The sequence below is a fragment of the Heterodontus francisci genome, chromosome 2 (assembly GCF_036365525.1).
Source record: "Heterodontus francisci isolate sHetFra1 chromosome 2, sHetFra1.hap1, whole genome shotgun sequence".
Classification (NCBI taxonomy): Eukaryota; Metazoa; Chordata; class Chondrichthyes; order Heterodontiformes; family Heterodontidae; genus Heterodontus; species Heterodontus francisci.
In genome coordinates this window covers 147,523,786-147,549,139 of record NC_090372.1, presented here as the reverse complement: position 1 = coordinate 147,549,139, position 25,354 = coordinate 147,523,786, and the positions used below count along the sequence as shown (strand labels likewise).

The 25,354-nt window shown below is 43.2% G+C and overlaps 1 protein-coding gene across 2 annotated transcripts in view; it reads right to left on the bottom strand.

The window, feature by feature from the left end:
* LOC137347347 (inactive phospholipase C-like protein 2) overlaps window positions 1-25,354 on the bottom strand; it is a 362,127-nt gene that overhangs the window by 69,252 nt on the left and 267,521 nt on the right. For both annotated transcript variants that reach the window (XM_068011820.1, XM_068011821.1), the window contains exon 4: window positions 16,273-16,348. In XM_068011820.1, the coding sequence (XP_067867921.1) occupies window positions 16,273-16,348 (76 nt within the window). The remainder of the gene's footprint in view (window positions 1-16,272; window positions 16,349-25,354) is intronic.

Sequence of the window (25,354 nt, the reverse complement as noted above, 5' to 3'; positions counted from 1 at the left end):
GTGATATAGTTCCAAGTCAGGATGGTGTGTGGTTTGGAGGGGAACTTGCAGGTGGTGGTGTTCCCATGCATCTGCTGCCCTTGTCCTTCTAGGTGGTACAGGTTGCAGGTTTGGAAGGTGCTGTTGAAGCAGCCTTGGTGAATTGCTACAGTGCATCTTGTAGATGGTAAACACTGCTGCCACTGTGTGTCGGTGATGAAGGGAGTGAATGTTGAAGCTGGTGGATGGGATGCCGATCTAGTGGGCTGCTTTGTCCTGGATGTTGTCGAGCTTTTTGAGTGTTGTTGGAGCTGCACCCATCCAGGCAAGTGGAGAGTATTCCCTCACACTCCTGACTTCTGCCTTGTAGATGGTGGACAGGCTTTGGGGAGTCAGGAGGTGAGAATTCCCAGCCTCTGACCTGCTCTTCCAGCCACAGTACCTATATGGCTCGTCCAGTTCAGTTTCTGATCAATGGTAACCCCTAGGATGTTAATAGTGGGGCTTCACGATGGTAATGCCGTTGAATACCAAGGGGAGATGGTTGGATTCTCTCTTGTTGAAGATGGTCATTGCCTGGCACTTGTGTGGCACGAATGTAACTTGCCACTTATCAGCCCAAACCTGAATGTTGTCCAAGTCTTGCTGCATATGGACACAGGTAAGCAAGAGCATCATTTTTTTCTGATGATATTCTTCCCCACAATAACACTGTTGAGATTAGCAACACAAAGAAATGGCCTGAACTCAATGATATGGCACGTTAAGGCTTCAACTGATGCTATACCAAATAAAGCAGATGTATTCAACTAATAATGTTGCTAAAGGTGGTCTTTAAACATTTTATGGAAATCACTAAAGTTTGATAGTCTTTCTCTTCCTGAATTCAAACATGTTTTAGCTTAATAGTTAACACTGCCAACATGTGGAAAACCTGTGAAATGTCGCCAAACACAACATCTTGCAATCTTTATGCACCTGCTGCTCCACAAGCTGCAACTCATGAATGTTTAAAAGGGAATTTGCTGATGTTTTGCAGAGGGAGGATGAATACAACAATCATAATGAATATAGTATTCAAGTGATGCAGTAAAAGACTGTGGAATGTATTCTTACTACTCATGCAAGTTATGCCAAATAAGGAATCCAAGAGAAACTTTTTTGTCCAGAGAGTGGTCAGAATGTGAAACTTACTATCAAATGGACTAGTTGAGGTGAATAATATAGATGAGCCTCATGGGAATCTAGATAAGTACATGAGGGAGAATAGAACAGAAGGATATGCAGATAAGTTTAGATGAAGTAGGGTAGGATGAGATTCATGTGGGGCATAAACACTGACACAGATCAGTTGAGCCAAATGACCTGTTTCTGTGCTATAAATTCTATGTAATATACTGAGAAAGAAAGGTTTCGGGCTGGAATATCCCTTTAACATTTAGGACAACATGCAATGCACAAACTTCAAAGACAAGTATATTTTACATTTAGGGGCTGATAATCTAGAGGGAGTGCTGATATACTGATGGGCTTTGAGTGCCTACTATCTATATTGTTCAGAACAGAGGTCCTGGACCTGCATTGTGCCCAAGAGTCCAGCGAGCCCCTGCACAGATAGCCAGTTCTAGAGATGCTGGGAGCCTAAGCATCAACTGCAGGTTGGTGCTCACAGCTCACTGGTAAAATTCAAATGAGGCCAAAACCCAGAAATGTTTCAGGCCTCCTGCCTGTAGACCTGGGAGAGCACCACAAGTGCAACATGGACTGAAGTGCCTGCTTGGGCTGAATCTTGATATCTTCCTTCACCAACTCGTTTCAGATGTCAGTTCCTCAAAAGAAGGTGTATGAGGTTAGTTAGACAAATAGACTCTTTTAAAAGTTATGTTGTGTCAGGCAAACCCCCACCTGCCAAGACTAAGGCATACATTATTTCGCCACATGAACATTAAAACTTTAAAAATTGCAATTTCTGACTGGAAAGACATTTCCATGGTAACTGACCATGTTGAAACAATGGAGACTCTGCAGTTGCTCTCCAATACACAGAAGTGGCCAGACTAATTTTAGTAACATGGCTAGCTGGCAGGGGCAGAGAAATTTGAGCCTCCAACAAGGGATGTGAAGAGACTGGTCCATATAAGGAAGTAACACATGACTAACCTGCTGAGCACCTTGGGAGCTTTTTGAATTTGAACTCCCAGACAAAGGGTTTTGAGGCAGAACGCTGTGTGCTCTCCTGGAACTAAGAACATCTCCTGCCTGCCTGCTTATCTCTCAAGGAACTGAAACCATTGAAGACTTGAAACTCAAAGAGAGAAAGGTTTGCCACGTGAACAAAGCTTTAAGAAGATTACTGGACCCCAATGAAACGCAAGAGTATAACTTCAATTAAGTACTACAGTGAGCTCGAGAAGCAATAACAAGATATTGCCTCAAACTGTTACGCTTATCTCTTCTACTCTTTTCTGTCCCTATCTTGCATGTTTATATCGCGTGTGCATGCTAGTGTCAGCGCGTTCTATTGCCGCAGGCGTGAACCGTATTAGAATTAAGGTTAAGATTTAATAAATTTCAACTTTCTGCTTTAAACCAAAGAAAGCCTGTTTGAGCTCAGTTATTTGCCTTATAATTGGAAACTGTAAAAACGGATTCACAAAAAGGGGAGCTCAAAACACAGTGAGTTTAAAATTAAACCCTGTTATAATAAGACCAGGTGAAGACAGCAAGAGGCCCCCCATACATATTGCTCACCTGGTCATAACAGTTGGCTGTCATGCAATTGGTTATTTTCATTCTGATGCTCTTCAACTTTATTCCTGATTGTTGATTCTATTAGTTTTCTAATTATTGAGGTCCAGCAAGTGATTCTGGTAGATGTCAGATGCGGTTATAACACCCTTGTTGAATATGGGAACTCTATGCTGTAGAGTTTCCACCTTGGATGCAATGGAGAAATTACACCAAAAATGTGCTTAAAATTGTGCGGATTAGATTATGCTTCAAGTTTCTGCAAAAAGCTATTTGCATGATTGCAAGCATAAAATCTTCCATGAACCAGCAGTCGGGCAGTGCAATGAAACAACAATTTCTTTGTATTTCCATTAAAAAGTATTCCTTGATGTATTTAAGGGTAGCAACCTGGTGCAATTTTATTAACACAACTGAAAATGGGTTTATCACCATAAATAAGAATGTTTAGTAAGGGTGTCCAGTCCTCTGCCTGTGACTAATCTGATTTAAAATTATTGAAAATGAATTCTAAAAATTATACTGAGCCATTTAATTGTTCCATTGATATACATTGTCCAGTTTCTTAGTAAATTAAATGTTTTTTTGATATAAAAAAAACTGTTTAAATCCTGCCTATTATTGATTGTGTGCCTAAGGAAATGAGCACATTTTGAAGACCCAATGCAATCTCGACCTAGGGGCTTGGCCAGTTTTGTGGGCTGGGCCTGATTTGGGCAAATTGAATCCGAACCAGCATAAAAGTTCATCTGATTCCGTCTTTTTTAAATTAGTATCTAGCAACAGAAGAAATAGTGTGCTAGTAAATCAAACAATATAGAGATCTGAATGCCAGATCAACAGGAATCTCCTTATCTCATGGCCCCCCAAAATCCACTACAGTTTGGGGCCACCGGGTTTTAAAACATGTTTTAAAGATACCAAGAAAAAAAAAATCATCTTTTTGTTAGAAACAAGTCAGCATTACAGAATACAGCTGAAAGCTGTTTTTCCAGTTTTGTCAAAATCTGAAATACAACCTGATGGATTTCCTAATCCACATCTGACATGTGACCAACATTTCACTACACTTCAAGTGTAGGGGAAAAAATGAAAACTAGATTTCATCAAAAATCATACAAATATTGGAAGTCAACAGATTACAACTGTGCCAGCAGAACTTCAGTCTTTTGCAGTGAGCAGACTAAATGGTCCAATATTTACTGGGTGGGATATCCAAGTAGGGATGGGGAGGAGTTCTGGTCGGGAAACCCTGAAGTCTGGGCTTTCTCCACTGCCTGCAGGTTTTGTTTTCCAACAGGATCCTGCCTGGAACCCGCCTGACTGTCAGGCTTGGCTCCATGTCAAGCAAGGAACGCATCCCACTCAACTGTTGTGTGTATCAGAAACATAACCTGTTTGTCAGCTCCCTGACATGCAGCAGAATACTGAACATGAAGGAGTTCAGCAACTGCCTCCATGATACTCAGATAATCTTAGAATGGCTACAACACAAAGGAGGCCATTCAGCCCATCATGTCTGTACAAGCTCTCTTCAACAGCAACTCACCTAGTTCTACTCCCCTGCCTTTTCCCCATAGCCCTGTAATATTTTTCTCTTCAGATAACTATCCAATTCTCTTTTGAAGTCCTCGATTGAATCTGCCTTCACAACACTCTCAGGCAATCCATTCCAGATCCTAACCACCCAATGCGTAAAAAGGTTTTTCCTCATGTTGCCATTGCTTCTTTTGCCAATCGCCTTAAATCGGTGTCCTCTGGTTCTGGATCCTTCTGCCAATGTTTCTCCCCATCTATTCTGTCCCCAGCCCTCATTAGTTTGAACACCTCTATCAAATCTTCTCTTCTCCAAGGAGAACAGGCACAACTTCTCCAACCTATCCACGTAACTGAAGTTCCTCATCCCTGGAACCATTCTCATAAATCTTTTCTGCACCCTCTCTAATGTTTTCATATCCTTCCTAAAGTGCGATGCACAGAACAGGACACAATATATTAGTTGAAGCTGAAGTGATTTATACAGGTTTATAATAACTTCCTTCTTTTTGTACTCCATACCCCTAGTTATAAAGCCCAGGATCCCATATGCTTTATTAACCACTTTCTCAACCTGCCCTGCAACCTTCAATGATTTGTGCACATATATCCCCAGGTCCCTCTGCTCTTGCACCCCCTTTAGAATTGTACCCTTTAATTTACATTGCCTCTCCTCATTCTTCCAAAATGTATCACATAACACTTCTCTGCAATAAATTTCATCTGCCAGTTGTCCACCCATTCCACCAGCCTGTGTATGTCCTTTTGAAGTTTATCACTATCCTCCTCACAGTTCACAATACTTCTAAGTTTTGTGTCATCTGCAAATTTTGAAATTGTGTCCTGTACACCCAAGTCTAGGTTATTAATATATATTAAGAAAAGTAGGGGTCCCAGCACCGAACCCTGGGGAACCCCACTATATACCTTCCTACAATCTGAATAACAACCATTCACAACTACTCTCTGTTTCCTGTCATTCAGCCAATTTCGTATCCATGCTGCTATTGTCCCTTTTATTCCATGGGTTCCAACTTTGCTGACAAGCCTGTTATGTGGCACTTCATCAAATGCCTTTTGGAAGTCCATGCACACCACATCAACCACATTGCCCTCATCAACCCTCTCTGTTACCTCATCAAAAACTCAAGCAAGTTCCTTAAACACGATTTGTCCTTAACAAATCCGTGCTGGCTTTCCCTAACCAATTAATCCACATTTGTCCAAGTGACTATTAATTTTGTCCTGAATTATTGTTTCTGAAAGCTTTTCCACCATTGAGGTTAAACTGACTGGCCTGTAGTTGCTGGGCTTATCCTTATGCCCTTTCTTGAACAAGGGTGTAACATTTACAATTCTCCAGTCCTCTGGCACCACACCTGTTTCTAAGGAGGACTGGAAGATTATGGCCAGCGCCTCTGCAATTTCCACCCTTAGTTCCCTAAATATCCTTGGCTGCATCTCATCTGGTCCTAGTGACTTATCAACTTTATGTACAGCTAGCCTATGTAATACCTCCTCTTTATCAATTTTTAGCCTATCCAGTGTCTCAACTACCTCCTCCTTTTAACAACATTCAAGAAGTATTTAGATGAGCTTTTGAATCGGGGAGGGGTGTTGGGTGGGGGTGGGTCATATTTGATGGCAGGCAGGAAAGCAGATAAGCTTGCTGGGCTGCGAGGAAGCACTCCTGCAGTGCTGTAAAGGTACTTATCATTTCCACAAAGCTTCCCCGCCTCCCTTTAGCTGCTGGGTTTCCCGATGCCCAGGAAACCTGGCCAGTCAAGGTTAAACCTGGAAGAAGGGTCACTGACCCTTGTTAACTCTGCTTCTCTCTCCACAGATGCTGCAAGACCTGCTGAGTATTTCCAGCATTTCTTGTTTTTATTTCAGATTTCCAGCATCCGCAGTATTTTGCTTTTATATTAGATATGGGAATGGGCTGATTGCCCAGTAAAACAGGAAATGGGCAGGTTGGAGGCGGCTTGGGATCAGATTTAATTTTAATATCACATCAAAACCCAATCTACCCATTTTTGAAGGTTAAAATTAAGCCCCCCCTTATGTCTTTGTCTTGCATTTCTATGAATACTCGCTCTCACTTTGTCTTTTTCTTACCATTAAGGGCCAATTTTACAAAATTGCCATTCCGGTGTAGAGCCTCATTCACCAGAATTTGCATTCACTTCCTATAATTTTCTATTTATTAAACTGAATGAAAGTAATGTAGAGTACATATGGAGCTGAAATTTTAGCCCCCCCATGGGTGTGGGCATGGAGGCGGGCAGGCTTTGAATTTCGTGCCACCATCCTGCCCCAGGCCATTTTCCCAGAGGTGGGATGAGGGGAGGGGGGGAGGGGGAGGTCGGTTTGGCTACCCACCCAATTAACTTGGCTTATTAAGGCCTATTGTCGGAGGCCGACTGGGATTTTCTAGACGGCCTCCAGATCCCCGCATGAGGCGAGGGATGGTGCAAGTGCCTGGGGGTGGCCTACCGGCGGCAGACAGGGAGGACAGCACTCCAGGCAGGCTTAAGGGCACCCCCACCTGCCTGGGTTCAGCAGTAGCTTTAGCTGCAGGCCGGCCTGTGGAAAGGATCCCCCACCCCCACAGTGGCCTGGCTGGTGGATCTATTTTTTTTTTTTAATTTTAAAAAGCTGGAGAGAGGGCACCTCCAACTTCGGGCTGCCTGCCTGTCATCCTTAATTGGACAGCAGGCCCATCCTCTGGCAATTAATTGGCTAATTCGGGGAAAATCACAGGTAACTGACTGTTCCCTCACACAATGTGGGCTTTGGATCCCCATTTGAGCCTGACGGCGGGGTCCTGAAGCCCACAGAGCAAATCCTGGCCATGGCCTTCCAACAGACGAGATTTTGCATCTGCAATGAGATATTATTCAAGGCTAAACTTCATATTCCCTCATTTTTACGGACTACACGCTAACTGCAAGCATCTTCTCCCAAAGGTCTATCCATCTTGCTCTAAAGTAGAAGCTAGAAACATGTAAGACCAATCTAATGACTTTTTCTCTAACTTTGACTTCCTGGTTCAACCTGGTTCTTCCCTTGATTGGCACAGGTGAGATAAGGAACTCAGTAATATGAGTCAAATGCTTATACATAGCAGCACATTCTGTGGTGCGGTGCATTGGTATTCAAATGTATCCATATTTATACTGTTAAGGCCACGTGATAAGGATTGTGGGTGGTTCCCACTGTTCAACCTCCAACTGACTGCAGAGCAAGTGTTTTTATTATTGGGATTTTAACCCCTTTGTATTTTATTTGTCAAATAAACAGACAGCAACAGGTTTTCCTGTAGGTTTAAAACAGAAGATTAATTATTTATTTAGCAATATGCTTATCTCAAAATTGTCGCAACTGCAGCCACTCACACATTCACTCGCACACACACACAGGAAAAGACACATAGAGAGGAAAGGGGGTAAATGGTTTGAAGTGAGGTAAGGTTTCGGGGTTCATGGTAAACCTGTTGAATTCTCTCGGAGATCAAGTTCTCTTTAGTTGCAGGCCTGAGGGGTTTGTGGATTTTTTTTTAAAAAGATACAGCACTGAAACAGGCCCTTCGGCCTACCGAGTCTGTGCCGACCATCAACCACCCATTTATACTAATCCTACACTAATCCCATATTCCTACCACATCCCCACCTGTCCCTATATTTCCCTACCACCTACCTATACTAGGGACAATTTATAATGGCCAATTTACCTACCAACCTGCAAGTTTTTTGGCTGTGGGAGGAAACCGGAGCACCCGGAGAAAACCCATGCAGACACAGGGAGAACTTGCAAACTCCACACAGGCAGTACCCAGAATTGAACCCGGGTCGCTGGAGCTGTGAGGCTGTGGTGCTAACCACTGCACAATTTGGGTATTTGGTTGCCTGAAACTTTTTTCTAGAATTTGGATGGAGATGTTGGTGAAAAAGGCTCCAAAGCTAGCAATGGTGAATTGTTTAGCAGATTGAGGCACAACAGGCAGATCCTAATTTAAGAAGTTTGTTTCAAATGCTGTATTCTAAGCCAGAAGCTGAAAAGATCCCTGAGTGCAAATATATTAAGAATGACATTCTAATGAGAGAGTGGAGACCTCCCCAGAGGCCTGCTGATGAGGATTGGGTTATAGTTCATCAGGTTATTGTTCCCCTGAAGTACTGTCGTGAAATTTTGAGAACTGCCCATGAGAACCCAGTGGCGGGTCATGTGGGTATTCAAAAGACTCAGGCTAGGATAAGACAGCACTTTTATTGGCCGAGCTTGCCTAAAGAACCTGCCATACGTGTCAGGTAGTTGGAAAATCACAGCCTTCGATTAAGCCAGCCGCATTGATACCGATTCCTACTTTTGACAAACCACTCAGTGGGGTTCTTGTGGATTGTGTCGGACCCTTAGCTGCAACTAAGTCAGGTCACAAGTTTCTCCTAACCATCATGGATTTGTCCACTAGGTTTTCAATATCTTTGAAAAAGATCACAGCAAAAGTAGTGATTGAGGGTTTAATTCCGTTTTTCACTAGATATGGACTGCCAAAGAAATTCAGTCAGACCAGGGGTCAAATTTCATGTCAGGGGTATTTCAAGAGGTATTTCAAGAGTATAAAGTTCAGTTTGAAGACAGAGGATCACTTCCACTTCTCTGCTACACAGGCTGAAGTGTAGAATTCACAGCAGGGCGCCTTCCTATTTTCTCCCAGTTCTTAGCTGGACATGCTTTTGGTGATGCTTCTTCCTGGGTCTCCAGCTCTCTCTACAGAAAGCTACCTCTTACTGTCAAAAACGGTTTCACACCTTTGCCTCTGCTGGTGAACAGAGTTTCCTCCCTGTAGTGACCGACAATGTCCCAGGAAGTGGCTACTTCACATCTTCTTTATTTCAGAAGAACCCATTCAATTCAAAAGTGTCTCTTGATGGGTTTAGGATGGGTGCAATCGATATCTCTTAGCTTTGAATGCATTCTTTTGTCCTTGCCAGATAGCAGATAATTTGAATACACAAGCCAGGTCTTTTGACATTCAGTGGCTATTTTGCAACAATTTGTCCATTGTTTTAAAACAAAAGTCAACTTTTATAACTCTTCAGGGTGAGTTCTTTTAGTTTCAATCACTGTATGTGAGCATCACAATACAAATGTTTTGAAAGTACTGACCACATTCAATGTCACACTTCGTATAACACACCAAGGAAAAACAACTGAAAGAAAAACTATATAGAAAGATATTTTGATTTTTTGATACCCTGGAGAGGGTATTGAGATAAGAAGGAGGCGCCTAGCAGCTGCTAATCTGGTGAAATGTCTAGCAAGAATCAGCCTATAATTGAGCTCACACCAATTTAGCAAAGCGAGTTTCTGAGTAATGATCTTAAAAGGATATTCCAGTCCAGCAGCTAAACATTACAATTATGTTCCACACTGCCCACAACTTATGCCATCAATTACTATTTTCTCATTTTAAAAAAATGAGATTCATATTTTCTTAACACAATGTTTTCTTTGCGGTCTCTTTGCATTATTTCCATTTGAAAAAGTGGACAGGTGAATTTCCTCCAGGCCACTCTCAATCAGTACCCAGTTATTGATTGATACACAAAAAGGGTGTAAGGAATTTTATGCACCCTCCCTCTCCACAGAGAGGTATTTAGCCTCCCTCATTTCTATCATACAGGGTATTATCATGAGTATGAACTCACATCCTGCCACTTTTTGTTACTCGAGCTCCAGAGTGTTATACCGTTCTGCCGCTCTTGTTGTTTTGTTTGCATTTTGTTACTCAGTCTAAAATGTATTGCAATTGTCATGCAGGCCCCCCACCTGCCAAGAATGAGGCACATTAATTTTGCCACATGGACATTAAATTTCAAATTATTGCTGGGAAGAAGAAAAAGCCTGTTACAAGGGGTTGCCAGGCCCCTGTCTGGAAGGACATTTTTGCATATTAACAGACACTGCTTGGAACAAAGGAGCTATCCCCTGCTCCAATACTATACACAGAACAGACCTGGTCAAACCAGTCAGTCACATGACTACGCTGCTGGCCAACTTGGGGAGTTTTAAATTGTAGAGACAGTGTTTGAACTGGCAGAAAGCAGAATGCTCCTGGACTGAAAAAGACCTCCTGTCTGCCTGTCTGCTTCCATCTCTTCCTCACAGAACTCCAAAAACTTACTAAAGACACATGAACTCCAAGAGAGAAAAGTCTCCTACAGTGAACAAGGTTTAATACTGGGCCCCAACGCAAAGCAAGACTTACCTACAATCAAGGACTATACAGTGAATTCGAAGAACCGTAACAGCAACTCTTCAGATATTGCCTCAAACCTTTCCACTTTAATTTTTTTTCTGCTCTTTTCTATCTCTATCTGCATGTGTGTATCGCGTAAGCATGCTAGCATAGGCGTGTCGTGTATTCGTAGGCGTCAACTGAATTAAAATTTAAATTTAAGTTTAATCAAATGTCACCTTTCTTCTTTAAACCTAAGAAAGCTTGTTTGTGCTCGTTTCTTTGCCTTATAATTGGAAAGCGATAAACAAGGATTCACCAAGGGGGAGCTAAAAACAGTGTGTTTAAAAATAAAACCCTGTTACAGTAAGACCAGATGAAGGCTGAAAGGGAACCCTAGACCTCTTTCTCACCTGGTCGTAACACAATTATGACGACAATTTTTAGATTCATGCTGACGGATCTGCCATTGGTATTGGTGTTTCAATCATTTTAAGATATGAGGGGAACAATCGAGAATGGTGCAATAAAATACTATAAGGTTCTATCACCAAGTTAAATACATTTTGCAATTACTGTACAAACATGAAATGATTTCAGAAATCAAGGTTATGTTAGAAGTATCTTTATAGGATTTCCACTCCCCTCTCCCGTCCCAAAGGACACTGCAGAATATTGTCTAGTTTTAGAAATTGGCACTGCTAGTTTCCTGGTCCACTAATGCCTCAAATTTAAAATTCTCATCTTTGTATTCTTATCACTTCATCCCTCTACCCACCCTTTCTCTGTGACCTCCTACAGCTCTCCATTAACTCTGTGTCACTCCAATTCTGCCCTTTTGCACATCCCAAATTCCTTCACCTCACCATTGGCAGTCTAGACCCTAAGCTCTGGAATTTCCTGCCTACACATCTCCACATCTCCTCCTTAAAGCCTACATCAACCAAGTTTTTGGTCATCTGTCCAATTGTCTCTTTCCTTGGCTTGGTGTCAATTTTTTCTGATTATGCTCTTGTGAAGCACCTTGGGACATTCGGGCACTAAGTAATTGTGAGCTGATGATGTACCCGATAATTGTCTTGAATGTGAATCAAAGGATATATCATCATAAATGCACATGAACATTTTTTGAATAATTACCTTTCCACTGTCTGTTGTCATTAATTTAATTAAATCTACAATTTTAGTTCTGATGAAAGGTCATTGATTTGAAACGTTAACTCTGTTTCTCTCTCCACAGATGCTGCCAGACCTACTGAGTATTTCCAGTACCTTCTGTTTTTATTTCAGATTTCCAGCATCTGTAGTATTTTGCTTTTATATTACTACAATTTTTTACATCAGCATGTACAACTGTCATTTTCCCTAGTGGCTGCAGGTCAGCTATAAATTACATGCACCTGTACCCCAGACTCCTACCATCATCACAAAGTCATGCAATGGAACCTTTCGACAACTATGGCTAAAATGTCAAATTTCAGCAGAATGCTTGCAGTGCAATTGCAACAATTTGCTGAACACCAGACGCTTCTTTGCAATCTATAGATCTTTACTTTATCAACTCACAAGACAAACAACTAATTAACAATGAATCAACTCCAATTCATCCTGCCTTGGAAATACACACACATATATAGATATATAAAATACAGACTATATATATGTATATATATATATATTCCTTCACTGTTGCTGGGTCAAAATCTTGGAAGTCCCTCCCTAACAGCTCTCTGGATATAGCTACACCACAAGGATTGCAGTGGTTCAAGACAGTGACTCGCCACCACCTTCTCAAGGACAATCAGGGCTGGGTTATAAATGCTGGCCTTGCCAGCACCGCTCACATCCCTTGAATGAATTAAAAAAAAACATCAGTGGAAGAATAAGTTGTTGGATATGTATGTAGGAAAATAATTCGTTTCCCAAGAAACAAATAAAAAGTAATATTTCTCTTTACAGCAAGAAAAATCTGCAGGGTTTGTTTACACTTGAGACACAGACGGTCTCTGGCAGCATTCTAAGTATTCCAAGGGATACAAATCATACTCTATAATAAACTAAGAAAATACTTTCATTATCTGACAGGTGAACAAAAAAAACTCACAAGCACAAAGTCAATGCCAATTGTTAAACAGAGCTCATGTACAGATGTGTGAGGTTTCACATGGATTACAGAAAGTATTAGAATTAGTAAGCAATAAAAAAATACAATGGTTTTGTACTTGGCTTTTGGCATGGTGACAGCATCAAAGATTTAAGGAGGATGAAAAGATGAGCTAAATGCTGAAATTTGCATTTTTAAGTAATTAAAATGTGCAAAATGTGGTTGACAACAGAGAAGTAAACTGTATTTCAACACAAACCTCTTCTCTTCTCATGTGTAAGCATTCATCACTGTCCCTGCATATCAAATCTTTACCTGCGCTCCATAATTCCCTGTCTTTTTGATTAGCTAAAGATAATCTTCCCAGGGTCGCTATTGTCCTTCACAGGGGTCTAAAGGTATTGCAAATTTATGTGGCAATTTTCAAATAGATAAAGCCAAAGTTTCAATTCAACTGTAAGCCCAGTCCATCCAATTAAGTGCACTATTGACAGCTAGTATGGCAGTGCTATGAAAAACATTCTTTTCTGAGTCCTAATCCTTCTCCACTCTTCCAGCAGCAACTATAACTAACTGAACTAATATATGTAAAACACTTGTTGCAACTTATATTTCACCTGCAAGGTGCCAGTAATTAGTTCCAGATCAACCTGCAATATATAATAATCTAGCAATGATATTGAAAAATTCTTACCTACAAAATTAGACAAGCCGCACTGTAGTTTGGGGAAGAAGAGAGGATAAAATGTTCATAAAACTATCATTTCTGTGCAGCTAGGCAACCACTAGATGTCACCAAATTTAAGCAGCATCATTTGTTCTTAAGTTTCCATTTTTTTAGATGGTGGTTTTATTTCTCCATTGTTATTTTTAAAAAAACACAACTGGCCTTTGACCTCTATGACATGGCTGGAGTCCTGTGCTCAGTGGGTCAAAACCTCAGTCCCATGTTCTAGGGGCAATTGGTGGCAGGGCGGGGCTTTGTTTAGTTAAATGATACCATCTTAACTTTCAGTTATCGGTACTCCAAAGGAATGAATTCAGACTGTTTCTTTCATCACTGTTAGCTAATTTATGCACCCACAATGAATTAAGCATTATCAATAGTTCTAATCTGTAAATAACTGAACTTTAACTAATGTAGTTAATATTCACAGTATCACAGAATAATACAGTGCAGAAGAGGCCCTTCGGTCCATCGAGTCTGCACCGATGCATTAAAGACACCTGACCTGTCTACCTAATCCCATTTGCCAGCACTTGGCCCATAGCCTTGAATGTTATGACGTGCCAAGTGCTCATCCAGGTACTTTTTAAAGGATGTGAGGCAACCCGCCTCTACCACCCTCCCAGGCAGGGCATTCCAGACCGTCACCACCCTCTGGGTAAAAAAGTTCTTACTCAAATCCCCCTTAAACCTTCTGCTCCTCACCTTAAACTTGTGACCCCTCGTAACTGACCCTTTAACTAAGGGGAACAGCTGCTCCCTATCCATCCTGTCCATGCCCCTCATAATCTTGTACACCTCGATCAGGTCACCCCTCAGTCTTCCCTGCTCCAGCGAAAACAACCCAAGCCCATCCAACCTCTCTTCATAGCTTAAATGTTCCATCCCAGGCAACATCCTGGTGAATCTCCTCTGCACCCCCTCCAATGCAATCACATCCTTCCTATAATGTGGTGACCAGAATTGCACACAGTACTCCAGCTGTGGCCTTACCAAAGTTCTGTACAACTCCAACATGACCTCCCTGCTTTCGTATTCTATGTCTTGATTGATAAAGGCAAATGTCCCATATGCCTTTTTCACCACCCTATTAACCTGCCCTTCTGCCTTCAGAGATCTATGGACAAACACGCCAAGGTCCCTTTGTTCCTCGGAACTTCCCAGTGTCAGGCCATTCATTGAATACTTCTGTGTCACATTACTCCTTCCAAAGTGTATCACCTCACACTTTTCAGCGTTAAATTCCATCTGCCACTTTTCTGCCCATTTGACCATCCCGTCTATATCTTCCTGTAACCTAAGACACTCCACCGCACTGTTAACCACTCGGCCAATCTTTGTGTCATCCGCGAACTTACTGATCCTACCCCCCACATAGTCATCTATGTCGTTTATATAAATGACAAACAATAGGGGACCCAGCACAGATTCCTGTGGTACGCCACTGGACACTGGCTTCCAGTCACTAAAACAGCCGTCTGTCATCACTCTCTGTCTCCTACAGCTAAGCCAATTTTGAATCCACCTAATCAAGTTACCCTGTATCCCATGTGCATTTGCTTTCTTGATAAGTCTCCCATGTGGGACTTTGTCAAAGGCTTTGCTGAAATCCATGCAAACTACATCAACTGCACTACCCTCATCTACACATCTGGTCACATGCTCAAATAATTCAATCAAATTTGTTAGGCATGACCTCCCTCTGACAAAGCCATGCTGACTATTCCTAATCAAATTTTGCCTCTCCGAGTGGAGATAGATTCTCTCCTTCAGAATTTTCTCCAATAGTTTCCCTACCACTTACGTGAGACTCACTGGTCTGTAGTTCACTGGCTTATCTCTACAACCTTTCTTAAATAGTGGGACCACATTAGCTGTTCTCCAGTCCTCTGGCACCTCCCCCGTGGCCAGAGAGGAATTAAAAATTAGGGTCAGAGCCCCTGCAATCTCCACCCTCGCCTCCCACAGCATCCTGGGACACAAATTGTCCGGACCTGGAGATTTGTCCACATTTAAGCCTTCCAAAACCTCCAATAACTTGTCACTCCCTGTGACAATTTACTCAAGAATTTCACAGTCTCTCTCTCTAAGTTCCACATCTACATCCTCATTCTCTTGGGTGAAGACAGATGTGAAGTATTCGTTCAACACCCTACCAATGTCCTCTGGCTCCACCCACAAATTTCCCCCTTGGTCCCTAATGGGTCCTTCTCTTTCCCTGGTTATCCTCTTCCCATTGATATACTTACAGAGTATCTTGGGATTTTCCCTACTTTTACCAGCCAGAGCTTTCTCATATCCCCTCTTTGCTCTCCTAATTGCTTTCTTAAGCTCCATCCTACACTTTCTGTACTCCACTAATGTTTCCATTGATTTGCTTTCCTTGTATTTGCTAAAAGCCTCTCTTTTCCTTCTCATAGTACCCTGAATGTTTCTGGTCGTTCATAGTTCTCTGGGCTTGTTGCTCCTACCTATTACCCTGGAGGGAACATGTTGGGCCTGTACCCTCCCCATTTCCTTTTTGAATGCCCCCCACTGCTCTTCTGTAGATTTCCCGACAAGTAACTCTTTCCAGTCTACCTTGGCCAGATCCTGCCTTATTTTACTAAAATTCGCTCTCCCCCAATCCAAAACCTTTTTTTGCAACTTGTCTATTTCTTTCTCCATAACAAGCTTAAATTGTACCATGTTGTGGTCGCTATCACCAAAATGCTCCCCCACCAACATGTCAACTACCTGTCCGGCTTCATTCCCCAGAATTACGTCCAGCACTGCACCCTCCCTTGTTAGATCCTCTATCTAATATTATGTGAGGTGTAGAAATTAAAGGAACTTATTAGAATGCACAATGATAACTCAAGATTGGCATGGAAGCAATGCAACCCATGATTTAACTTAATTCCATTTTACAGAAGTAGCTTCAGATTCTGCACATACCTGCTCTTTGACACTGCATTATTTTTTCACACACTCCATCACCATTTTCTAGCAGAGTTTTGGTTGTCTGGATCATCTAGAAAAAAGGAAGACAAAAAAAAAAGTATATTAATATATTGCTATTTTGATAACCATTCAGCAATGTAAGGGTGTTTTTTAAACCACCCCGCCTGGCGGAAACAGTGCGAGTAAGATGTCCAGTACTTCTGGGTTTCCCGACCTGAAAACAGCCCCCTCCGAGATAATATCCAGGCCTTGGTGTCAGTTATGAAATACGCTTGCGGTTTTGTTAATCACTATCAACGTCATGCATAGATCAGACATAGCATGAGCCATGTGCAATGTCAACTTCCAAAACACACACCCTGGCACCAGTATGGAATTTTCAGTTTCTGCGACAATATTTGGGGTTTCCTTGGTGTAAAGCACAATCATGAACATTTGTTGTGGAACTGTGGCCAATCAGCAAAGGTTGAGAATGGCCAGAGTCATTTCATGTAGGACTCTTATCACACGGAAGATAGGTGAATTTCATCCCAACAGTAAAGTCTGAACAGGTCCAAGAAGTTAAAAAACACTTATACAATATCACAGCACTCTCCAATTTTCTTGTCTTTACTTGTCATTTAAACATTCTGCTAAGCACCTCAAGAAGCACATAACACCTTGTTTTCAGGTTGTCCCAGGATGGGTAATGAAAAAAAAGGGGTAGAAAGCCTTTGCCTAAACCTTGCCTCTAGAATTGTCTACCCTAATTTTTCTCTCTTCCTTTGTGGGTAGATTGTATGACAGAGCATGGCCCAGTTATTGTGGGGGGGGGGGGGGGGTTTTGACAGTGAACTTTTAGCTTTTACTTGTACTTAGATTTCCAGAAGGAATTTGATAAGGTGCCACATCAAAGGTTATTGCAGAAAATAAAAGCTCATGGTGTAGGGGGTAACATATTTGCATGGATAGAAGATTGGCTAGCTAACAGGAAACAGAGAGTAGGCATAATGGGTCATTTTCTAGTGGCAAGATGTAACGAGTGGTGTGCCACAGGGATCAGTGCTGGGGCCTCAACTTTTTACAATTTATATAAATGACTTAGATGATGGGACCGAAGGTTTGGCTGCTAAATTTGCTGATGACACAAAGATTGGTAGGAAAGTGAAAGCAAAATACTGCGGATGCTGGAAATCTGAAACAAAAACAAGAAATGCTGGATTCACTCAGCAGGTCTGGCAGCATCTGTGGAAAGAGAAGCAGAGTTAACGTTTCGGGTCAGTTCCGAAGAAGGGTCACTGACCCGAAACGTTAACTCTGCTTCTCTTTCCACAGATGCTGCCAGACCTGCTGAGTGAATCCAGCATTTCTTGTTTTTGTTGGTAGGAAAGTAATTTGTGAAGAGGACATAAGGGGGTAACAAAGGGATATAGATAGGTTAAGTGAGTGGGCAAAGATCTGGCAAATGGAGTATAATGTGGGAAAGTGGGAAATTGTCCATTTTGGCAGGAACAATGAAAAAGAAGCATATTATCTAAATGGTGAGAGACTGCAGAGCTCTGAGATGCAGGGGGATCTGGGTATCCTAGTGCATGAATCGCAAAAGGTCAGTATGCAGGTACAGCACATAATTAGGAAAGCTAATAGAATGTTATCGTTTATTGTGAGGGGAATTGAATACAAAAGTAGGGAGGTTATGCTTCAGCTATACAGGGCATTGGTGAGGCCACATCTGGAGTACTGTGTACAGTACTGGTCTCCTTACATAAGGAAGGATGTAAATGCGCTGGAGGCAGTACAGAGAAGGTTTACTGGACTAATACAGAAGAAAGATTGGACAGGCGAGGCTTGTATTTGCTGGAATTTAGAAGAGTAAGAGGCGACTTGATTGAAACATGCAAGATCCTGAGAGGTCTTGACAGCGTTGATGTGGAAAGGAGGTTTCCCCTTGTGTGAGAATCCAGAACTATTCGGCGCAGTTTAAAAATAAGGGGTCGTCCATTTAAGACAGAGATGAGGAGAAATTTTTTCTCTCAGAGGGTCGTGAGTCTTTTGAATTCTCTTCCTCAAAAGGTGGTGGAAGCAGAGTCTTTGAATATTTTTAAGGCAGTGGTCGATAGATTCTTGATAAGCAAGGGGGTGGAAGGTTTTCGGGGGTAGGTGGAAATGTGGAGTAATCAGTTCAGCCACGAACTTACTGAATGGTGCAGCAGGCTCGAAATGCCAAGTGACCTACTCCTGCTCCTAATTCGTATGTATGTTTGTATGTTTGCTGTCATTACCCCTCTGAAAATGACCACAACTGCAGGATTTAGTGCAAATGCATGTTAACACGGTAATCCTGAAGTTACGGTCGGTCACTGATTGCTCCGCCACAGGCTATTACGACCGAGGCGGGAGGAATACACTGTTTTTTCGAGTTCCACTTCTCCATCGGTCACAACATATATGTAAATGTATACCTTGATACTGATATGGTCAATCATTGACTCTATTTTTATCTCAGACTAAAATACACCAAACAGGTTTCTTGAATAAATAACAAAATTATCAGTTTATTATAAAACAAGACATAACCAGAGATGAAGTAAAGCATTAGCACACAGAGTGAAATAGGAAAGTTCCCTTTTTACCTTAGACACAGACACACACACACACAGACACCTGGTTAACCAAAAAACAGAGATTTTTTCTTTAGAGATCTGTTACAAAAAAAAAAGACAAAGAGGAATACTTTGGCCAAATATTTGCTAATTCTTGAAAAAAAAAAGAGAAGATATAGAAAGGTGTCTGTTGTCCCTTTTTGGTTTGACATCCCAAGTATGCGGAGACGACTGTCACTGGGATGTTTCTAGAAGAGTTCTTTTCAGGTGATGTTGAAGATCAGTTTGGCAGGCTTTTCAGGAGAAATGCGACAACTGTTTCCCTATTTCTTACACTTGATTCTCAGGAAGTTCTCAAAGAGATAGAAGAGGGTGCTGATGGTGACTGCTCTCTTGGTTGGTTTTCTTTAACTGCCTTCAAAACAGTTCACACCCCAACACACTGACCAAAGTGAAACCAAAACACTATCGCAAGAGTCAAGCCTCCTGACCCCTGTAAATCTTGACCTGTCACTTCTCTGTAAACATCTTCCCCAGGTCATAAAAACCCCATTGGGTACTTATCTTTCAGTAAGTGTTGTTTACAAACCAAGTGCAAAAGACTTTCCGATTACCCCAGTGAAAAGAAATCCATGGAATCCTTTCCTTAAAACAATGTCCATAATTCTAAAATACATGAGTCCTCAAAAAAAAACTTAACAAAAATATAAGAAGCACCGTCATAACATTGGCTAGATGTAAAATGTTTTAAAAGTGAGTTGATTTTCGTGCTTTCCATTTATTGGTTGGCCGTCTGTGAGAATTCTTTAATGTGATTGGCTGCTTGGACAGCTTGATGAGATCACTGCAGCTCCATGTAGGGAATCCCTATTAAAGAACACTGCAATCAACTGCACAGTGAGAAGAGGAAAAGTTCTCCCCACAGAGATCGCTGGAAGGTGCTGATTCAGTGGTAGGATAGAGTTCTACAGGTGAATTGTTGGATCCCTCCCCCTTCTTCAAATATAAGCCTAGACAGTGAATGTTGGTCAGTTGTTTGACTGTGGAGGCCTACGTGAGCACTTTCCTGGCAAGAGCAATGAAGATCAATCAAGAGTAGGAATGGCAGCTATTTTTGTTCCCCTCCCTAGCATTTAGACTAATTAAGATAATTTTATTACTTTAATATTAGTGGCTTGGCTAGGAAAAGAGAAAGGCTTTCTTCGAGGTCAGCGATGAGTGCCCTTGTTTCGCTGCTGACCGCAAATCTCAGGCCATATCCACCCCCACCATATTTGGATAAGGGTGAGTAGGTGGAGCTTGGTGTTCCCTCACATAGGGCAGGATTTTGTGCTGCCCTTGGAGATGGGCATGAAGCGGGGTGGGGGTGGGGAGCAAACAAATTGGTAGTTGACACCGTTTCTGATGTTGCCTGATCCCCCTGCTACTTTGCCCGGAGCGGGGGAAGGCTGAGGATGACCTTCCAGCCCCAGGCCAATTGAGGCCCTTAAGTGGCCATAATTGGCCACTTGAGGGCTTTCCTACTTCCACTTCAATTTTATTGAAGGCGGAGGGGGCCTACTGCAGCGGGAAGATGCCGCCAAGTGATACCTGGTGGCCTCCGAGTAGGGTTGGTGGTTCCCTCCTTTGGGACAAATCCAGGGCCCCCGGAGTCGATGACCATGCCACCCTCCCCGCCTTGGAAAGAAACCACCCCCCGAACCCCGCCGCCGGGGACTGCCTGAATGGCCCTGGTGACATCGACCCCACCTATCTCTCCTGGGGTCTCCTCTAGTCTTCAGTAATGAAGGGTCTCCAGCAGTATCAACAGAGGCCACTGCTGCTCGTGGTGCTGCCGGTAGTGCACAGCTGCTGACTTTCCAATTGGCTGGCAGCTCTGGAGGTGGAAGCTCATCCCTTCAAGGGACGATGACACCCCGACGGCAGGCAGTTAATTGCCTGCCCACCATGAAACAGCAACGGAGTTCGACGGAGGGCCGAGGTGGGGTGTGTCCCGCCTTTCGGCCTGCTGCCGGACCCCCATCGCCGGAATAAAATCCAGTCCCTATTCTTCTTTTTCCACTTCTGTTTGGCTACACTGAAAGAATGCCTACAGGGAAGAAACATTGGCTTTTCCATAATGATGTAAGGCAAGTGTAGTAACTTTGCAAAGCAGCTTTGTAAAGTGCCAGCAATATACAGAAGACTAATTCTTCATCCCATACATCCACTTGAGAAGGATATGGAGCTGGGCTCCTGCAGATGGAATTGGAAACTTTTGCCTTGCTTTTTTAATTCATTCATGGGATTTGGGCGTCGCTGGCTAGGCCAGCATTTATTCCCCATCCCTATTGCCCTTGAGAAGGTGGTGGTGAGCTGCCTTTTTGAATCGCTGCAGTCCATTTGGGGTAGGTACACCTGCAGTGCTGTTAGGAAGGGAGTTCCAGGATTTTGACCCAGCGACAGTGAAGGAACGGCGATATAGTTCCAAGTCAGGGTGGTGTGTGACTTGGAGTGGAACTTGCAGGTGGTGGTGTTCCCATGCATTTGCTGCCCTTGTCCTTCTAGTTGGTATAGGTTTTGGGTTTGGAAGGTGCTGTCTAAGGAGCTTTGGTGCGTTGCTGCAGTGCATTTTGTAGATGGTACACACTGCTGCCACAGTGTGTCGGTGGTGGAGGGAGTGAATAAAGAACAACGAACAAAGAAAATTACAGCACAGGAACAGGCCCTTCGGCCCTCCAAGCCTGCGCCGATCCAGATCCTCTATCTAAACATGACGCCTATTTTCTAAGGGTCTGTATCTCTTTACTTCCTGCCCATTCATGTATCTGTCTAGATACATCTTAAAAGACGCTATCGTGCCCACGTCTACCACCTCCGCTGGCAACGCGTTCCAGGCACCCACCACCCTCTGCGTAAAGAACTTTCCACGCATATCCCCCCTAAACTTTTCCCCTTTCACTTTGAACTCGTGACCCCAAGTAATTGAATCCCCCACTCTGGGAAAAAGCTTCTTGCTATCCAACCTGTCTATACCTCTCATGATTTTGTACACCTCAATCAGGTCTCCCCTCAACCTCCGTCTTTCTAATGAAAATAATCCTAATCTACTCAACCTCTCTTCATAGCTAGCGCCCTCCATACCAGGTAACATCCTGGTGAACCTCCTCTGCACCCTCTCCAAAGCATCCACATCCTTTTGGTAATGTGGCGACCAGAACTGCACGCAGTATTACAAATGTGGCCGAACCAAAGTCCTATACAACTGTAAAATGACCTGCCAACTCTTGTACTCAATACCCCGTCCGATGAAGGAAAGCATGCCATATGCCTTCTTGACCACTCTATTGACCTGCGTTGCCACCTTCAGGGAACAATGGACCTGAACACCCAAATCTCTCTGTACATCAATTTTCCCCAGGACTTTTCCATTTACTGTATAGTTCACTCTTGAATTGGATCTTCCAAAATGCATCACCTCGCATTTGCCCTGATTGAACTCCATCTGCCATTTCTCTGCCCAACTCTCCAGTCTATCTATATTCTGCTGTATTCTCTGACAGTCCCCTTCACTATCTGCTACTCCACCAATCTTAGTGTCGTCTGCAAACTTGCTAATCAGACCACCTATACTTTCCTCCAAATCATTTATGTATATCACAAACAACAGTGGTCCCAGCACGGATCCCTGTGGAACACCACTGGTCACACGTCTCCATTTTGAGAAACTCCCTTCCACTGCTACTCTCTGTCTCCTGTTGCCCAGCCAGTTCTTTATCCATCTAGCTAGTACACCCTGGACCCCATGCGCCTTCACTTTCTCCATCAGCCTACCATGGGGAACCTTATCAAACGCCTTACTGAAGTCCATGTATATGACATCTACAGCCCTTCCCTCATCAATCAACTTTGTCACTTCCTCAAAGAATTCTATTAAGTTGGTAAGACATGACCTTCCCTGCACAAAACCATGTTGCCTATCACTGATAAGCCCATTTTCTTCCAAATGGAAATAGATCCTATCCCTCAGTAACTTCTCCAGCAGCTTCCCTACCACTGGCGTCAGGCTCACCGGTCTATAATTACCTGGATTATCCCTGCTACCCTTCTTCAACAAGGGAACAACATTAGCAATTCTCCAGTCCTCCGGGACCTCACCCGTGTTTAAGGATGCAAAGATATCTGTTAAGGCCCCAGTTATTTCCTCTCTCGCTTCCCACAGTAACCTGGGATAGATCCCATCCGGACCCGGGGACTTGTCCACCTTAATGCCTTTTAGAATACCCAACACTTCCTCCCTCCTTATGCCGACTTGACCTAGAGTAATCAAACATCTGTTCCTAACCTCAACATCCTTCATGTCCCTCTCTTTGGTGAATACCGATGCAAAGTACTCGTTTCGAATCTCACCCATTTTCTCTGACTCCACGCATAACTTTCCTCCTTTGTCCTTGAGTGGGCCAGTCCTTTCTCTAGTTACCCTCTTGCTCCTTATATATGAATAAAAGGCTTTGGGATTTTCCTTAACCCTGTTTGCTAAAGATATTTCATGACCCCTTTTAGCCCTCTTAATTCCTCGTTTCAGATTGGTCCTACATTCCCGATATTCTTTCAAAGCTTCGTCTTTCTTCAGCCACCTAGTCTCACAATTTCACCTGTCATCCATGGTTCCCTAATCTTGCAATTTATATCCCTCATTTTCACAGGAACATGTCTCTCCTGCACGCTAATCAACCTCTCTTTAAAAGCCTCCCACATATCACATGTGGATTTACCTTCAAACAGCTGCTCCCAATCTACATTCCCCAGCTCCTGCCGAATTTTGGTATAGTTGGCCTTCCCCCAATTTAGCACTCTTCTTTTAGGACCACTCTCGTCTTTGTCCATGAGTATTTTAAAGCTTACGGAATTGTGATCACTATTCCCAAGGTAGTCCCCTACTGAAACTTCAACCACCTGGCCGGGCTCATTCCCCAACACCAGGTCCAGTATGGCCCCTTCCCGAGTTGGACTATTTACATACTGCTCTAGAAAACCCTCCTGGATGCTCCTGACAAATTCTGCTCCATCTAGACCTCTAACACTAAGTGAATCCCAGTCAATGTTGGGAAAATTAAAATCTCCTATCACCACCACCCTGTTGCTCCTACATCTTTCCATAATCTGTTTACATATTTGTACCTCTATCTCACGCTCTCTGTTGGGAGGCCTGTAGTGCAGCCCCAACATTGTTACCGCACCCTTCCTATTTCTGAGTTCTGCCCATATTGCCTCACTGCTCGAGTCCTCCATAGTGCCCTCCTTCAGTACAGCTGTGATATCCTCTTTGACCAGTAATGCAACTCCTCCACCTCTTTTACCTCCCTCTCTAACCCGCCTGAAGCATCGATATCCAGGGATATTTAGTTGCAAATCATGCCCTTCCCTCAACCAAGTCTCAGTAATAGCAATAACATCATACTCCCAGGTACTGATCCAAGCCCTAAGTTCATCTGCCTTACCTACTACACTTCTTGCATTAAAACAAATGCACCTCAGACCACCACTCCCTTTGCGTTCATCATCTGCTCCCTGCCTACTCTTCCACTTAGTCACGCTGACTTCATTATCTAGTTCCTTACAGGCTTTCGTTACTACCTCCGTACTGTCCACTGACCTCCTCATTTGGTTCCCATCCCCCTGCCACATTAGTTTAAACCCTCCCCAACAGCGTTAGCAAATGTTTGTAGATGGGGTGCCAATCAAGCGGGCTGCTTTGTCCTGGATGGTGTTGAGTTTCTTGAGTGTTGTTGGAGCTGCACCCATCCAGGCAAGTGGAGAGTATTCCATCACACTCCTGACTTGTGCCTTGTAGATGGTGGACAGGCTTTGGGGAGTCAGGAGGTGAGTTACTCGCCACAGGATTCCTAGCCTCTGACCTGCTCTTGTAGCCATGGTATTTATATGGCTACTCCACTTCAGTTTCTGGTCAATGGTTGCCCCTAGGATGTTGATAGTGGGGGATTCAGCGATGGCAATGCCATTGAATGTCAAGGGGAGATGGTTAGATTCTCTCTTGTTGGAGATGGTCATTACCTGGCACTTGTGTGGCGCGAATGTTACTTGCCACCTATCAGCCCAAGCCTGGATATTGTCCAGGTCTTGCTGCATTTCTACACGGATTGTTTCAGTATCTGAGGAGTCACGAATGGTGCTGACCATTGTGCAATCATCAGCAAACATCCCCACTTCTGACCTTATGTTTGAAGAAAGGTCATTGATGAAGTAGCTGAAGATGGTTGGGCCTAGGACACTACCCTGAGGAACTCCTGCAGTAATGTCCTGGAGCTCAGATGATTCACCTCCAACAACCACAACCATCTTCGTTTGGGGATCCTTGATGCCATACTCGGTCAAATGCTGCCTTGATGTCAAGGGCAGTCACTCTCACCTCACCTCTTGAGTTCAGCTCTTTTGTCCATGTTTGAACCAAGGCTGTAATGAGGTCCCTGGTGGAACCCAAACTGAGCGTCACT